Below are 19,067 nucleotides of genomic sequence, written 5' to 3' on the forward strand. Positions count from 1 at the left end.
TGAGTGTATGGTTGGCTTAAAAAATGTAAAGTAGAATTGAAATATGTGAGTACAATAACATACAAGTTTGGATGGGAGGAGAAATGGACTCCAAGACTTGAAAGTTCTTAGTCATGTCCAGAAGATGAATTAAAATATTGATTAAATTTAGACTGTGATAAGTTAAGCCTGCATGTTGGATTGTTTAGTATAACTACTAAAGGAATAGAAACAAACCATGTAAGTTCCAACCCTGTATAGAAGGAAAAAAGGAATGAAAAAAAAATAGAAGTTCTTCTAAGTAATAAAATATAATAGGACTCCTCTGTTACACTATACTTAAAAGTCAATTCCAGATGGATCACACACCTAAATATGAGAGGACAAATCCTGAAAGCACTTAGACTCATAATGAAGGAAATTATCTTTATATCAGCGTAGGAAAAATTTTTTAAATAACACAAAAATTCAAATTCATTAAAATTATGACCTTTGATTTATCAAATAATACAGAAAAAAGACTTAAACAAGCCACAGAATGGGAAACAATTTTTAAAATATATATAGTTGATAAAGCACTAGTGTCATGATGAAACATAAAATTCCTAAAAATCAGTAAGAAAGCCATATATCTCAATTAAAAGTGGGTAAATATAAATGGCTAAAACATGACTATATATGCAATCTAATTACTAATCAGGAAACTCCAACCTAAAACCACACTGAGTTACCATTTCACACCAACCAGACAAAAAATTAAAGTTCTCACAATACTAAGTGTTGACAAAAGTGTGGCACAAGGGAACTCTCATGCACTGCTGGTGGTAGTGTAAATTCGTATGTCTGTTTTGGAAGCAGTCTGGTATTATAAAATTGAAGGTACATATACACTACAGCCAGCAATTCTACTTCTAAATACATATTTACCCTGGAACAAATCTTGCACATCTGTACCAAAATACACATATAAGATTGCTCATCATAGCATTTGTTCACAAGAGCCCCACACTGAAGCCACTGGAAATTCCACCCGCAGTAGAATGTCCCCTTCAGCAAAGGAAAAGACCTTACTAGAGCTATATATGGTGAATTTTAACCACACAATGTTGAGCAAAGGAAGCAAGACGCAAACAGATACGTACAGTATGGTACCGTCTGTTGGGGAGAAGTACGCAAACTAAGCTGCTTACAGTTACGAACATAAGTAGCAAACATTCATTTTTTTAAAGCAAGAAAATGATTTTCATCAATCAGGATAGTTGATAGGGAACCCCAAGAGGGGAAAGAAGGATTTATGATCAGGGAACCACATACAAGGGGCTTTTTGGGGGCTGGGAATGCTAGATTTCCTTCAACCAGGAGGTGGTCACTGAGGCATTCACTTTACAATTATTCTGAAATTGTACGTACTTATTTTATACATTTTTCTGTATGCATGGCTTGCGTTTTTAAAAATGTAAAAGAAATTTTCAATAAAGAGCATGAAATAACATCAAACATTTATTCAAATTCAAGAAAGCAAATGATTTTCCAGACCATGGAATCTATAAGATAAAAATAACACACATGTGCGTGCGTGCACACACACACACAGATTTGAGTGCATAAAAATTTTAAATTTCTATATGTAAAAAAGGGCAATAAAATGCAAATAATTTGGTAAAAATATTTGTTACGAATTTGATAAAAGTTAAGTTTCTTGTACCAACTACTTTTACAATTTGATTTTTTAAACTCTATAAGCAAATGATATTAATATATACATCTTATTTAGGAACAGTATTTAGTAGGTAAATGTATGAAGTATATTTACACTTATTATAAAGAAAGAAATGCAAGTTAAAATATGGCATTTTTTGTTCCACTTGATTAGCACAGGATAAATGAATGATATTGCCAATTGTGACAAGATGAGATCTCTTAGACATTGTATTTGTGTAAATTATTACAATCATCTGGTAAGGCATAATTTATCAAGAATTGTGAAATATTCATAACCTATGATACAGTAAATCTCTGTCATAGGTTTTCTAGAGAATTAATTCAAAATATGAAAAAAGAATTAGGTGCAAAAAGATAATGATTGCAGCATACTTCATTAGGGTAAAAAATGGAAGGCAACCTAATATCTAGCAGTTAGGAAAAGTTTGCATTCAGTTTCATTCACTAAATTAATACTTTGAGTGTCCACTATGACACTGTTTTGTGTATGTATGGGTATGTACGTGTATGGCATCACAAGATGGAAAATTATTTAGCCAGTAAGATACTGTTAGTAAGTCTATACAATAATATTTATAATGGTTACAAAAGAAACCACTGTTGAAAAAGGTAGAAAATTATATGTACACTAAGATTAGACCTTTGTGAAACATTCACAGAAAAACCATATACATTTGTGTTTACAGCTAGAACTATGATTCAGCATCCACAGGCAAAAATACTGGCCCAGAAAACACACCAACAATCTCTGAGGTCCAACAATCTCTGAGGTCCAATCTCTTTCAAGTTTCCTTTTAAAAAATATTTTCAAGAATACAATTTTTGGAGCAAAATAATATCTGCTCTTTGGTGGCCGTAGGAAAAGAGGGAGTCATTTCCTTTTTATTTTGCTGATGTTACTTTCACCAATATTAAGAGAGTCATCTATATTTTTATTCATTGGCACCACGAGGAAAAAGCTCAGTAATTACCATCTACCATCTCCTTTGGTGAGTCTGTTCAAAACTTTTGCCCATGTGCAGCTAGGAATGGGGTAGGGAAGAGTTGTTGGACTTCTTATTGATCAGTAAAGTTCTTTATATATTATAGATAAAAGTCTTTTGTTGGATGTATGTTTTGCAAATGTTTTTTTCCCAAGCTTTGCCTTGCCTTTTCATTCTATAACAAAGTCTTTTGAAGAACAGATGTTTTAAATTTTCATAAAATTCAATTTACGACATTTTTTTCTTTTATAATTCTAGCTTTTAGTGTCCTATTTAAGAAAGCTTTGCCAAACCCAAGGTCACTAAGATTTCCTCTTATGTTTTCTTTGAAAAATTCGATAGTGTAACTTAGATTTATGAGGCAGGTTGAGTTAATTTTTGTACGTGATATGAGGTAAGTGTAAAGGAGCTTTTTGTTGTTTTGTTTTTGTAGATGCCTATTCAACTGCTCCAGAACCATTCGTTAAAAAGATTTATCCTCCACCTTATTTTGGGGAAAGGTGCCATTTTACCTTGACCTCTTTGTATTTTTTTAAATAATTAATTTTATTTATTTATCTTTGGCTGTGTTGGGTCTTCATTGCTGCGCGGGCTTTCTCTAGCTGTGGCAAGTGGGGACTACTCTTCGTTGCAGCGTGCGGGATTCTCATTGCGGTGGCTTCTCTTGTGGTGGAGTGTGGACTCTAGGCGCGTGGCTTCAGTAGTTGTGGCACATGGGCTCAGTAGTTGTGGCTTTTGGGCTCTAGAGCGCACGCTCAGTAGTTGTGGTGCACAGGCTTAGTTGCTCCACGGCATGTGGGATCTTCCTGGACCGGGGATTGAACCCGTATCCCCTGCATCGGTAGGTGGATTCTTAACCACTGCGCCACCAGGGAAGTCCCGACCTCTTTGTTTAAAATCAATTGGCTATTTACATGTTGGTTTATTTATGGACGCTTTACTCTGTTCAGTTAACCTTGATGTATATTTTGTGCCAATACCATCAATACCTGATTACTGTAGTTTTGCACATACAAGTTCTGAAACCAGATATTGAATGTCCTCCAACTTTGTTCTTCTTTTTCAAAGTTTCAAAGTCTTACTTAGTCTAGGTCCATTGCATTTCCAAATAAATTTTTGAATGAGCTTGCCAATTTGTACAGAAAAATCCTGTTAGAATTTTGATCAGGATTGCATTGACTCTGTAAATCAACTTGGTAAGAACTGACTCCTTAACAATATTGAATCTTCAGATCCAAGAACATGGTATATCTCTCCATTTATTTCTTTAGTTTCTCTCAGCAATGTTTCATAGCTTTCAATGTACAGGTCTTGCATATTTTTTGTCCTATTTATCCCTAAATATTTCCTATTTTTGATGCTATTGTAAATGACCTTTAAAAAATTAAGTACATGAAAAATGCTCGACATTGTTAGCCATTGGAAAATGCAAATTAAAACCGTAATTAGATACTGCTATATCCAGCTTTCTTGACCTCACACTATTGACACTGAGCCGGATAATCCTCTGTTGTCAGGGGTTATCCTGAGCATTGTAGGATGTTTAGCTGCATCCCGGGCCTCTACCCACCTGATGCCGGTAACACTCTTCCTCTACGCAAAATGTAACAAAAATGTCTCTTTCCAAATGTCCCTTGGGAGGTCAGATTGTCCCCAATTGAGACAATTGTTGAGAAGGCAGTGGTCGAGAACCACTGTACCACACAACCACTGGAATGGCTAAAATAAAAAATGCTGACTGCACCAAGCGTGTATCCTTGTCAAGGATACAAAGCAACTGGAACCCTCCAGACTGCCAGTGAGAATGTAAAATGGTTACAACAACTTTGGAAAATCATGTGGCAGTTTCTTAAAATGTTAAGCCTAAACCTACCATATGATCCAGACATTCTACTGTTAGGTATTTACCCAAGAGAAACAAAAGCATGTGTCCAGAAACAGGTCTGTGAATATCCATAGCAGTTTTATTTATAATAGCCCCAAACTGGGAACAACTCAGATGTCTATCCATGAGTGAATGGTTCAACACAGTGTGGGGTACACCCACACAGAGGAATATTATACAGCACCGAAAAGGAATGGACTGTTGATACAGATAACACATGGATTAATCTCAGAATAATTATACTAGTGAGAGAAGCCAGACCAGAAAAGAATACATTGTCTACAGTTCTATTTATATAACATTCTAGGAAATGAAAACAAATTATAGTGATGGAGCAGGGCAGTGTTTATCTGAGGATAGGTGAGGAGAGAAGAGAGAGATAGATTAGAAAAGGTCAGGAGAGGAAATTTGGGGTGTGTGTGATGAATATACTAATTATCTTAATTATGGTGATGGTTTCATGGGGATATACCTAGGTCAAAAGTCATCAAATTGTACACCATATCTCTCTCTATATGCACACACACACACACACACACACACACACACAGGGTTTTTGTATGTCAATTATATCTCAATAGAGCTATTTAAAAATTACAACAAAGAAAAATGGACAGAAAGATAATAAATAGAGGCTGTATAAAGGTTTGCATTTACAAGGATACTGATGACACTGACAAAAATCAGTGAACTTCCTGTATATTGATCAACTTTGGAAAAAAAATTAAAAATAATCTGAGGTCATTCTCCCTATTGCTTTAAGAAACGTGCAGATGCACCCCTTCTCCCCCCAACACTTGCCCTGGTGGCCCACTGTTTTGCCTTTAAACAGGGATGAGTGGTCAATTAAAGATGACACAATTTTAAATTAGAATATTTGGGAAAATATGTATCTCCCTTTTGGATAAGCATTCAGCAATTTTTTTTGTTTGTTTGTTTTTTTGCGGTACACAGCCTCTCACTCTTGCGGCCTCTCCCGTTGCGGAGCACAGGCTCCGGACGCGGAGGCTCAGCAGCCATGGCTCACGGGCCCAGCCGCTCCGCAGCATGGGGGATCTTCCCAGACCAGGGCACGAACCCGCGTCTGCTGTATCGGCAGGCGGACTCTCAACCACTGCGCCACCAGGGAAGCCCAGCATTGAGCAATTTTTAAGTGACATAAACCATGTCAGTGAAAAATAGGAAATAAAAATTAACATATCTCCACAGCCTAAAGATGCAGTGGATTACAGAACTTTCCTCCAGAAAGGTTTGGCCTTTTGTAAGCATTTGGGATGAAAGGAGAGAACAAATTTTTGCCATTTACTAGTAGTAAATTTTCAAGAACACTTCTGATCACAAAAATTTTATAGATTCAGAATTAAAAACCAATGATTTTCCCTGCTCAGAAATCAGATTACCATTACTAAGAATAAACCTAGAATTTGGTTTATCACTACGATTCCTCATCTATTCAACACTTGTATGTGAATCGTAAACGTTTGAGATTGGAAATTCAAAACAACTTTAGCAGCTAATTGGTAATTGATGTTGAGAATGTATCTCTTCACTGTATTATTGATTATCCCAACCAAGCCGTGTTGATTTTTCATCACATGGTTCAGGTTGTTCTTATTCCATTTAAGCTGCCTTCCTGATTTCTTTCCATCACTTTGGATATCAGTTCAGTCAGAAAGCCAGCAGTATGACTTGCAAGGAACTCCACATTTTAATTTTAGAAAGACAAGAAAAGAAAAAGGTCAGGGAGGAAATGTAGGTAAACAGAAATACGGTTTGTACGAAAAGAAAAAAAGGGAGGCTGTAGGGAAACAGAGTTGTATATTCTGTCTGATTTTCTGGTAGATAACATTCAAAACTGTTATTTAAGAGGCATAATTCCTTTTCAGTATGATACATTGGTATATTTAATGATTTCAGAGTTTTCAAATAACAGTGTGTGATAGCTTAAAATGTTCAATAATTGTGTACTGCAGCTAATTGGTCTCTGAAGAGAGGAAAAATTTGATGATCCCTTAAGGTTCCTTTTAGCTCTGTCAGTCAGCAATATTGTACCCTGTTTGAGCTAACACGCCTTCCTTCATATATCTGCAGTATTAATAACATTCTTTGGTCTAACTTTGCTTTGTTTCCCTACTGCCTGCTCACACCACGATTTTGCATGATGGAAAATTATTAGCAAGTTACCGACATTTCATTTTCTGTATATGTGTACATAATATAAATATACTTAAATTATTTGGAAATAGCCTTTACCCAATTTGACTGGTGAATTAAAATGTAAAATCTATTCTGGGCCGAAAAAATAGGTAAACGTGTAAGAGGCCTCTGTTCGGCCTACCCAGGCTGTGCGCATGTTAAAACGTAAGCCATGCCAAAGGCAGGTAGAGATGATTTGCGCTTTACCCTCCTTTAGCACACCTGGGCATGTTGCACCTGATCTGCTCGTAGAGAAGAAACGTATGCCTCGTCCACGGGTTAGAAAACCTTTCTTCTCTCCCTGGCTAGCGGATGGAGGCATTGCAGTCCGCATGTCCTCTCCCTCACCCTCTGCCTTAGTTTCCCTGATGTTCCCCAAACAGGAGGTGGCAAACAGTCCATCCAGTGTGTGCCATTGGGAATTGATCAGGTAAGTGATGGGCTGCAGGTGTAGTTTATCCAGGGTCAAGATCCTGTCCCCTGATTTACCTGGTCACCCGGAATAGCTGAGAGAAGCACAGAAGAGCAAACTATACCCTTGTTTTCTGTTTACAGAAGGATATCTTAAAATCGGATCTCATCATCTGCTCGGTGGCTGCCATTCTGTCCTTTGCGGTCAGTGCCAGCACTGTGTTCCTGTCCTTGCGGGTATGTATCCATGTGGCTCTGCACTCTTACCCCCTCCTTATTCTCTGTAATAAACGAAGCCCACTGTGCAGCTCCAGACTATTGACGGGATGGCGGAGCCAGGGGAGGTACAGAAAAGGCCAGTTGAGGGCTTGAAGGGATATATCCAGATGTGTTACGAGTTATGTCCAAGAGGAGCTTTGATCCACATCACAGAGTGCATTCGTACCCTTTCTGTTTCCCCACCTGGGGAGTTGTTTTGTTTGCGCATTTCGTGGAATCCACCGTGAGGACAGTCAGCAGTAGTAAGACAGGCTCCCGACTCACTACTACGAGCAGAGAAGGGAGGACTCACCGTCAGGAGTGAGACGGAGGTCACAGAGCCAAAAAGATTATCGGAACATACTTTTCAGTTGGAGAAACAAAATTAGAGCGCTCCAGATGGGACTTCTGGCTGAAGGTGCTTGCAGACAGTTGCTGTCTCACTTGCCTTTCAATGAGGAAAAGTCTGTTAGCTAAATCTGTTATTCTCCATCCCTTCTTTAAAAAAAAAAAACAAACAAACAAGAGAACGTTTTCTCATGGGCAGAATGTCTCAACCTCTTCTCCACCCCGTCTCGGTGGTTCTCAACACAGAGATCAACTTCCTGCGATATGGGAGAAATTTTCAGAGGCCTGAAGCAGGAACCCGGTTTGGCTGTGTATGCCTTAGGGGGAGCAGAGAGGGAGGACAGTGTTCTGTGTTCTTTGCGGGCACCCCTCCCTGTCCTTCAGGCTGCACACTGACTCTTACCCTCTTCTGTCGCAGCCGTTTCTCAGCATCGTGCTGTTTGCCCTGGCCGGCACTGTGGGGTTTGTAACCCACTACCTGCTCCCACAGCTCCGCAAGCATCACCCGTGGATGTGGATTTCACACCCTGTCCTTAAAAACAAAGAGTATCAGCAACGGGAAGTGAGAGGTTAGTAAAATCTCTCTCATACAAATGTGATGTAAGCGGGTGGCATCCTTTACAGGGAGGGTGGGCACAGCGGTGTGAATGCACTTCATGCCACGGAACTGTACCCTTAAACATGGGGACAACGGTACGTGTTATGTATGTTTCACCACAATAAAAAAAGGAGAGTGTGTGTACCTTGGAGTGTACATAGTGTTCCCAGAACAAGAAGGTTGAAGTGGGGTGAATTAGAAGTATATTTTCTAAAAATGATTGGTTATTATTATTGAGGAAAAATTAATTTACGTCCCTCAGGCTGTAACCGAAAGTGGGGCCTGGCTGCTCGCTGCTCAAAAGCCAATAAAGAGGCCAGCTGGTGGAGAGGAAAGTTTGCTTCATTTTGGATGTGGGGGTGGATGCCCGTCCAAAGGCCAGCTCCCCTGCACTGACAACCAGGGGTCAGGAGCCTCTGTAGATGGAGGGAGGGGCTACATGCAGAAACAGCACAGTCAGCTCTGGCCGTCATCTTGAAATTGGTCGTCGGTGGTCTGACCAGCGTCATCTTGATTGTTTCAGGTGCAGTTAGTCTGCAGTTCCGGGGTCGGTTTGTTTCTATTTCTTTGAGGCCAGCTCTCGGAATTGTGGCTGCTTATGTCATGGCATCTTGAAGTTAACTTCTTCCACCTGGTGAGGGTTTCAGTATCTACAAGACAGCGCACAGGATATGGCTCAGAGTATGATCTTTCGCCCTTGAGGAGGGACTAAAGGTCCTTAACTTTGCTTAATGACTGAACTATTATTACTTAGTCTCGTTTTCCTTTGCTTCTGCATTTTCTCACTTCTCTGAATAAACTTATTCGTTGGCTAAGTTTTTCCACAGACAGAAGGCAGGCAGAGGACATGGGCTGGGGGAGGAAAGACCATAGGGTCCTGCTCCATTTCAAGACCTGAAGTTTATGTTGTTCCAGCTTCAGCTGACTGGGGACCAAGAATAGCCATCACTTGACTGCCCTTTCACCCTCCACAAAACCAGGGCAGGGATGTAGCAGAGGCTGACCTTGGAATTTTGCTCACTGAACCCTTGAATTTTGTTGCACTTGCTTTGTTCACGTAGAACTAGACCCACACACAGACCTGTACTTGATTGACTTAGCAGTTCCCTGGGCTGAGTCAGGCCACCGTCAAGTAGTAGCCTGGTAACCCCGACAGTGTTTGAGCTTCTAAATAAAAAAAACTCAGGAATTTCTCTTGCTAGGTCTCCCCAGCCTCTGTGATTGAACAGATGACGGAAGGATTGATATATCGCCATTTTCAGGCGTATCAGTCACAGTTGATGGCTGTAGTTGATAACTAGCTCATGTTAAACGAGGTGTCATCTCTACCTCCAGGAATGAGGGGATGTGAGTAGCACCACGGTTTGCTGACTCACAGGAATGTACTGGGCTCCGCCAGGTTTGTCATCAGTAACTTCAGTAGACTAGTGTGACCAAAGTAAAAGGGCAGAGGGGAATTAATTAAAAACAAAACAAAACAAAGAAGCAAAAGAGTCACTTATGATGCTGTCAGAAATAGAGAGGGCTTCTTCAAGGAACATGTCTGGGTGGCTACCAGGAGCTGCCTTAATTTGAAACAGCCAAATCAGTAAAGTGGGGTTTTGCTTAGAGGACAGACATGGCCTGATGGACCTGCTGCCAGCATAGGGTTTAGAAGGTGGCAGAGGGCAGCTGAGATTGCTCTACCCTCAGAGGCTTGCTTTTCCCACTTACGACACCAGGTGCTCGCCAAAGATCAAGCTGCATAATATGGTTCTTTTTTTTAAATTTTCCTGTTTTTAATTTTTTTTTTAAACAGAGAATAGGAGTATTTATTTATTTTTAAATTTATTTATTTATTTTTTGCTGTGTTGGGTCTTAGTTTCTGTGCGAGGGCTTTCTCTAGTTGTGGCAAGCGGGGGCCCCTCTTCATCGTGGTGCGCGGGCCTCTCACTATGGTGGCCTCTCTTGTTGCGGAGCACAGGCTCCAGACGCGCAGGCTCAGTAGTTGTGGCTCACGGGCCCAGTTGCTCCACGGCATGTGGGATCTTCCCAGACCAGGGCTCGAACCTGTGTCCCTTGCATTGGCAGGCAGATTCTCAACCACTGCGCCACCAGGGAAGCCCCCATAATATGGTTTGTAAATGCTGTGTTCAATGTTGGGTGCCACTTAAATGCAAATTATTATCAGTATTATAAAAACGGAAGGAAGATAGACTCAGAGCAGGCACAGTTGATATTAGTCAGTTCATTTTTCAGCCCACTTAAAGGGAAAGGTCCATTCTTGTGGGTCAGTAGAGCAACCAGAAGAAAAGACCGGTTTATGTAGAACTTCTGCAATGTTGGGGTCACATTTCCCTTTCATTGTCTTAACATTTAGAAAGGCTAAGTTGCAGTGAAGTTAGTGGAGTATTGTTTTGGCATCATTGGTAAGCAGCTGATGGGGATTTGAGGTAAGATGCTGACTCAGGAAACGGCATATCTGTATCTATAGCATCTGTATCTGTGCCTGGATATTTAAGTGCCTTGGGGTGAGGACAGAAAAGTTGTCAAATTAAGAGAAAGGAAAATAAGACACACCAGGCGTGGGCTCTCCTTATGGTGGCAATTCAGAGTGTGGAATTCAACACTGAAAGATAAGAGTGGGCAGTTGGGATTTGTGTGTGTGTGTGAGCACGATTGTTTTTTTTCCCTGAATCTAACAGAACCCAGTCTAACATAGAATCATTTAGATGTTGAAATTCTGAATGACCTTTCAGTACAAGATTCAAGAACAAGGAGAGTGTGTTTGTATGTTGACTTCCCCTCTTGGAGGAGCGAGTGAGAGGGCAGCTCTGGGCCTCTGTCCTGTAGGGTGGGCGGGAGACGTTCACCCCTGGTACCACAGGCTCCAGCAGAGGCTTGGTGGGTGTTTCTCACTTGCCTACATTAGCTGTTTATAAGCTACCTGAAATCTAGCCAACGGTAATAGATTTGACAAATTAGGCCCGTAATGAAAAACAGATTGCATTTCAAAATTATGTGTGTTGGAAGGAAAATCCAAGTACTTACAATGTGTTAGTATGAACTTGTTGACGACCCCTTACCCATTTTGGTATCACCCACAGCCTAAGTTTCCTTTCCTCCTCTTCCTGCCCACCTTTCTGCCTTTTTAGCTATTTCACTCTTTCTTTCTTCTACTAGCAAGAAAACATGCACAGGAAATTCAAGCCGGTCATATACCTTTAATGTGAACATACGCCAAATCTTCTTTCTCATATGATCACACAATATTTTGGAAAAGAAGAGCAGAGCAGGGCCGGCAGGTCTGTGGATACCACTGTGATCCCTGGGCCAGAGGCAGACATCGCTACCCATTGGAATTGGTGTATCAGATGAGGCATGTGTGCTGTGTCTCTGTCTCAGAGTTCATAGAATCCTATCCCACCACTTTACGTAGGAGGAAACTGACGCCCAGAGATATCAAGGGATGTTAACTAGGGTTCCACTAAGTTGGTGACCAATGAGCGACCAGAACCCAGGTGACCTCACTCCCTCCAGTAGGATGCTCGTCCTCCTCCCCACGCTGCCCTCAGTGCGGTGGGAAGATCGCGTGCAACTTGCACGTGGCCCTCAGACTGCTCTTGCCATTGTTACCCCAAAGAACCACATCACTGCACTGGGTCCCGTAGAGTTAAACATGCCATAGTCCAGTGCTAACGCTACAAAGCTTTAATCCCCGGTTTGAAACAGACTCACCACCATAAATTCTGAACATTCCTGTGGTTTCTCAAACACACCACATTCTCCCACTACCTTCTCTTTGCTGTTCCCTGTGCCTGGGATGCTTTTCTTAAGTTTCCCTAGACTCAGGCCAGGCAACTCATCTTTCAGGTCTCTGTTCAAAAATCAGTCCCCCCGCCGAGGTCCATCCCTGACCACCTAGACCAGAGTAACTTCCCAGCTGCTCCCCTGAGCCTCCTTTTCCAACATGTTCTCTACAGTGACTCTGAGCAATACATCTGCTTGCTCACGCTGGACCCCCAGTGTTTGTACTTAACTTAAGTCTCATCAGCCCTACATTTGCGAGAACAGACTTTAAACTTGGGACGTATACTTTCTTTCAGTTTACTTTCCTGTCTGCATGCCTCTGATATACAATTTTACTTGATATGTAAAATTACTTGGAGATACAAAATTAATTTTGATATAAAATTCAGACTACGATGAAATGGAACTGTGTTGCAACTCGAAAGACTGTAAATGGAAATATCTTTTTGAGCCAGTTCATTTCTTTACTTTTGAGACGAATTTAAGTAAACCTTATCCCATCTTAGCCCCAGCAAGGTGTTTCATCAATATTTAAGCTGAAAGAATAAAACTGTAGGAATCATAGTACAGTTCAGCAGTCAAATGAACCATGGTGGTGATGTGGGTGTAACTGAGTTATACTAATGGGTATGCGTGAAGTTGCTTTTTTCATTGTTCTGTTCCCCACCAATCTAAGCAAATCGTGCTGAAAATAGCAGAGTAGACACCACTACAAATGGCACCATATTAGTCAAGGAGGCAACTTTTGAGCCTCGCTGTTTAAGGAGCACTGGGTTTTTAGAAAATAGAGCAAATCTGTTATCCTGAATTACGGTGATGATTCTAGAAAAATGACTTCATTTATTGGCACCTGTTGTAAAAGAATAAGAAGTTGGGTCTGTTTGAAAAATTTTTTTTTCTAAGAACTTTCCAAAGGCATTATGTTATTTCGAAAGGGAATAATGGAGTTGGGTCCCATTTTCACATAGTCCCCCAGGAAGTAATTTCTGTAATATTATCATTCTTGGCTCCTGAGAATTTAAGAAAAGTTGAAATGATCTGATTCGATGGCCATACTCTTACCATAAAAGTGGGTCTTAATGGGGTTAAAAGAGATTGAGATATAGAATAAGTTCATTATCGGCATTCACTGGTTTACTTATTTATTCACTCAGAAAATGCTTGTGAAGATACTATTCATTGAGAAGATAATTACACAAAGGAACTTATTTACAAGATGGAAACAGACTCACAGACTTAGAAAACAAACTTAGGGTTACCAAAGGGGAAAAGTGTAGGGGGGAGGGATAAATTAGGAGTTTGGGATTAACATATACACACTACTGCATATAAAATAGGTAACCAACAAGGATCTACTATGTAGCACAGGGAGCTCTACTCAGTATTCTGTAATAACGTACATGGGAAAAGAATCTGAAAAAGAATAGATATATGTATATGTATAACCGAATCACTTTACTGTACACTTGAAACTAACACAGCATTGTAAATCAACTATACTCCAATGTAAAGTAAAAATATAAAAAAAGAAAGAAAATAATTATTGAGTTCCTACATGATGCCAAACCAGTGATCCAGTGAGATAGGTTGACTAAGATGTGGTTTCTGTCACCAAGGAGTTTCTGACCTAGTGAACGAAGCTAGGGCTGTGCTCGAAAAGAAGACCCATGATTGCTACACACAGAGTGATGAAGGGTCAGCACTGCGTTCAGCCATGCAGCAAATACAAAGAAGTAGAAGGCCCAGTGAAGAGGTTACAGTTAACTTCATGTTCATTGGTCAAGCGTTTCCAAATGGTTGGTTGTGCACATAAAATGGAAGTAAATGAGCTTTGATAACTAAATGTTGAATTAGTGTCTGCTGCATAGGAGCTGTTTAATAATATTGATGAATGAATGAATGACTGATTAGTGCCTTGTAAATTTCCTGAAGAAAGCGTTCCCTGTAGACAGGAAAAGCCTGGAGGCAAAGGCTTATTTGAAGGACTCCAGTCTATGTGTGTGTTAAGATACACAGAGTCTCATCCCTCTGCAAAAAATGGTTGCTGAAAAAACTTAAGCTATAATTTTTGGATACATTAGAATAAGTGGATAAAAGATGATAGAAATTACTGAACATATCAACTGAAAAATCTCATTTAAACTGTAATTTAACCGTATTCACTGTTATAAAACTAATTCACAAATGAGTCCTGAATTGGTCATTCTTAAATGAAATGTACTTTGCATTTTAGCAAATCCTGCCTGTTGATTTGCAGATAGACTGGTTTCTGCATGGGAAAGGCGTGGTTCTCACAGACATTGCTTTTTCTAAGGTGTTTTACATTTATATCAAAGTAATACATAGTGTTAAGAACCAAAGAGAACAAGTTGTAATGAAAAGCAGCAGACCCTGGTCAACTTCTTCCCGTCTGATTCCCCCTCTCCAGGAAAAATTACTTTCTGCTTTAGGTATTTCTTCTGGCATTTACCACAATTCTTCTAAATAATGTGCCTATTCGTCTATTTCTTGATATTTCAAATTTTCCTGTCTGCTGGCTTCCTGTTACGAGTAATAAAGATTTATGTCGCTTCCCTTCCCTCATACATTACATTTTCCCCTTCTCCTCCCTCCCAATATAACTTTTGTTGAACACATACTCAGTTTTTTCCTATTCATGTGTGTGTATGTCCTATAGAAAGAACGTCGTACAGAAAGTCTAACTGTTGTTCACGTCTAGTCCAGTAGTGTGCCGTGACTGCATTTCCTTTCTTGTTCAGATTTCTGTTTTTGCATCTGCTAGCCTTTCCAATCGCTATGTAAAATACCTCTCAGTTCAATTTTCCACCCAGGCAGACTTGTCAGATACTATATCTTGTTCCATCCCTTCCCCAACTCCCTCTGGAACCTGCTCCAATTGTTCTTTGTTTATTCCCTCTTCTTGAATGAAGCGTATTCTCCAGTAACTCCAGGGAAAGGGTGAGTGGGAAGGAAACGTTTTGAGACTTCATGTATCTCAAAGTGTTTTCGTTCTACTTCGCACTTAGTGGGGAGTTTGCAGTGTGTAGCTTGTCAGGGTGTCAACAGTTCTTTCAGAATTCTAAACTAACGTCCCATTGTTCTCTAGCTCCCACTGCTGCTGGTGAAAAGTCTGATGTCTCCACAGCTCCTGGTCCTTTACATGGGACCAGATGTTCCCCTGCAGGAAGCTTTTGGAAAGTTCAGGAGGGAATTCAAATGTCATGGCCCAGAGAACAGGCTCTGGAACAAAGCAGGGCTAGCTTTGTTTCCAAAGAGACGCAGGGCTAGCGTCTCTGTCCCACGCTAGTTGTGCTTAACTATTGTGAATCATCTATAACTGGGGGTTCCTACCACACAGATTTGTTGCGGAATGAAATTAATCAAGATAATACATGTAGAGCATTTGGCAGAGTCCTTGGCAGGCAGAGTATACTCCGTAAGCACATCCTGTTCCTTCTCTTCCCCGGGGTTCTGAAGTTCAATCACTTTGCACCTCCCTTTGTGTCTTGTTTCACCCATTGTGCTAAGCAGTAGGTGGCCCTTTATACTCTGGATGGACGTGTTTTGAAACTTTTGTTGGCAGGTGATAGGACTCCCTGAATGACTTAGTTCACAGAATTTCCATGGAGATGAACTCCAACCTGATGATACGTGTAAAAATCCTTTGAAATGTATATAGCACTAGGGAAAAGAATGCGGCATAACAGGCATTGTCTGAATTTAGAAGCTAATGGCTGTGCCGGGGTCTTTGGGAAGGTCTCATTTGTGTGTGTGATGGGGAGATGCCATAGTTCTGGGAAGAAGGATGTATTCCTTACTCCTTTTGTCTCCCCACATAAAAAGATGCCAGCATCGGGACATAGTTAGAGACCTAGAAAACCCTCCAACGCCTCTTTATTTCGATGTGACTCAAACCGTTTGAAGCATGAACTGAACCAGTGCTAGCTGAGTAACAGTCTCATTTGCTACGATGCTTCTATAGGAGAGTGTTCCAAATGCCGAAGAAGTGGCTTAGAGCTGATGTGTCAGAAAATAGCCTGCCAGTTGGCAGGCTGCCTTATTTATTCGCACTGTTATTATTTTCATGCGCCTTCTCGTCCTCTCCTTTTCTTTCCCTGCCTGCCAGCCTCTGCCCTCCTACTCCACTGGGGAACTTATCTTTCTGTGTCACAGTCTCCACAAGCCTGGAGGGGGCTGCGGGGGACCAGCAGTGAAACCAGGCTTACGTGGCGGCGGGAAAACAGACAAGTAGAATCCAGCATCCTCTGCTTGAAGGGTAGCGGGGCCGAGGGAGGCCTAGAGAAGCACAGGCCAACCTGGGGCAGCATTAAGAGGGAAAGGGTTTGGGGACAGGGCTCAGAGGTCAGGGGCCAACCTCACACTGCAGCTCTCTCTCCAGCAAGCCACGGGGTTTTTACCAGCTGCCCACTGGGGTTCTCCTAGACTGCTGATAAATCTAAAACAATGCAGAAATAAAATAATTGCAGAAGGAGAAAAAAACTAACACTGAAAATCAGGAAGTCTTCATACGCAAGACACGACGTATGCGGGACGGCACCCCAGCAGCTTTGGGCTCCGTGGGCCCAGCATGCATGGGAAGGGCTGAACGAAGGAGGCCGTTTGGAGGAACAATGCTGGTTCCCAGGTGCAGTAGATGAGGCCCCTGTGATGAGGCCTGACTCAGTCTCCCTGACCTGCATCTGTTGGGATCTTGTCTGAAATAGCTTAACCCTCATGGTACTTTATGATAGGATAATACACATAGATGCCAGTGGAGAAATGGAAATGGTGTTTTTAAGTAATCTTGTCATGTAAATAACATACAAATCACACTTTACTCGGGGGAGGAATTCTGATTTTGTAAATTTGCCATTCCTCAAGCCCCTGCTCTGTACTAGGCTCCGTGCTGGGTGTTGAGGATACAAAAATGAGTGAGAGGAGAATCCTTGCTCTTGGCAAGATGGTTGTTCTCACAAGAAGTGTCTTCCTTCATGTGCCCATGGTGAGAACATCTGAAAGTTTCTCTTAACCGTTTTCTTGTGAACATTTTGACCTAACCATCTTCATGTGAAAAATTGATAAATGACTTCACTAGTATTTTTAGTTTTAAAAACTATGGTTTGATATTAGTAGAGGACCTTTCTACCAAGAAGAGAGAGTACATTATTGCCTGAGTCGCCTAAGAATTTCTCCATCCCTTTGAGGAGATGTGAAGAATACATTTTTACTCTCCACTGAGTTAATGAAAACAATCAGTGAGATATGAGGTATCACCTCACACCAGTCAGAATGGCCATCATCAAAAAATCTACCAACAATAAATGCTGGAGAGGGTGTGGAGAAAAGGGAACCCTCTTGCACTGTTGGTGGGAATGTAAATTGGTACAGCCACTATGGAAAACAAAATGGAGGTTCCTCAAAAAACTAAAAATAGAACTGCCATATGACCCAGCAATCCCACTACTGGGCATGTATCCTGAGAAAACCATAATTCAGAAAGAGTCATGTACCACAATGTTCACTGCAGCTCTATTTACAATAGCCAGGACATGGAAGCAACCTAAGTGTCCATCAAGAGATGAATGGATAAAGAAGATGTGGCACATATATACAATGGAATATTACTCAGCCATAAAAAGAAACGAAATTAAGTTATTTGTAGTGAGGTGGATGGACATAGAGTCTGTCATACAGAGTGAAGTAAGTCAGAAAGAGAAAAACAAATACCGTATGCTAACACATACATGTGGAATCTAAAAAAAAAAAATTGTTATGAAGAACCTAGGGGCAGGACAGGAATAAAGATGCAGATGTAGAGAATGGACTTGAGGACACAGGGAGGGGGAAGGGTAAGCTGTGACAAAGTGAGCGAATGGCATGGACATATATACACTACCAAACGTAAAATAGCTAGCTAGTGGGAAGCAGCCACATAGCACAGGGAGATCAGCTCAGTGTTTTGTGACCACCTAGGGGGGTGGAATAGGGAGGGTGGGAGGGAGGGAGATGCAAGAGGAAGGAGATATGGGGATATATGTATATGTGTAGCTGATTCACTTTGTTATAAACCAGAAACTAACACAACATTGTAAAGAAATTATACTCCAATAAAGATGTTAAAAAAAATCAGTGGGATAGTTTTGGGGAAATGAGCTAAACATTTTAAAAAATTGACTTAGACTTTGTATCACATGAAAATCCAGATGGATTAAAGATGTAAATTGTTTTAAAGGAAAAAGAAGAAAGAAAGAACCAGAATAGCACTGCAAGAAAATATAGGTCAAGTTATGTAATCTCGGTTAGGAGAAGAGAAAAAGAATTTTTCAAGCATGATCCCAAAGTCAAAAACCACTAAAGAAACAACTAAAAAATTTTATTCCTTGAAAAATATGAACTTTAATATTCTGATTCCTGAATGTTCCCACCTTGTCTTTCTCTGAGAGGTTTACCATAATGTTGAACCTGATAATAGTTATTAAGTCATTCAGAAGTGTTTATGGAACCTATCACATGCCAGGGAACATGCAGTATGCTGGGGAAGCACTGGGGAGCAAGGCCAGCATGACCTCACCCCAGGGGCAAACCAACTGAGAAAGTGAGAGCACTTTGGCTAGAGGAGATCCCGAACTCCTACAAGGCAGGCAGTACCCCACCATGGAAGCCCCAGCTTCTCAAACTTTGTTGTATTAGGTGTCTGCTTTAGTTAATTATGTTAATGATCAGCCAATGGTCAGTGATGTTACCTGAATCTACTGAGTGGCTTCTATGACAGAGTACAGTGCTAAATACTGAATATAATGGGGAAAGGCAACCCTGGACCCCTGGCTTTAGTAGAGAAATGAAAATTCATCACACAGATTAATATATTCATAAAGTGTTTGAAGTCCAATGAAGGAAA

The 19,067-nt window shown here is 40.8% G+C and overlaps 1 protein-coding gene across 3 annotated transcripts in view; it reads left to right on the top strand.

Moving 5' to 3' along the window:
• Positions 1 to 19,067, top strand: part of PCNX2 (pecanex 2) — a 273,314-nt gene that overhangs the window by 116,984 nt on the left and 137,263 nt on the right. For all 3 annotated transcript variants that reach the window (XM_060285936.1, XM_030839645.2, XM_060285935.1), the window contains exons 18-19: positions 7,321 to 7,413; positions 8,201 to 8,351. In XM_060285936.1, the coding sequence (XP_060141919.1) occupies positions 7,321 to 7,413; positions 8,201 to 8,351 (244 nt within the window). The remainder of the gene's footprint in view (positions 1 to 7,320; positions 7,414 to 8,200; positions 8,352 to 19,067) is intronic.

Source organism: Globicephala melas, chromosome 16 (genome assembly GCF_963455315.2).
Source record: "Globicephala melas chromosome 16, mGloMel1.2, whole genome shotgun sequence".
Taxonomy (NCBI): Eukaryota; Metazoa; Chordata; class Mammalia; order Artiodactyla; family Delphinidae; genus Globicephala; species Globicephala melas.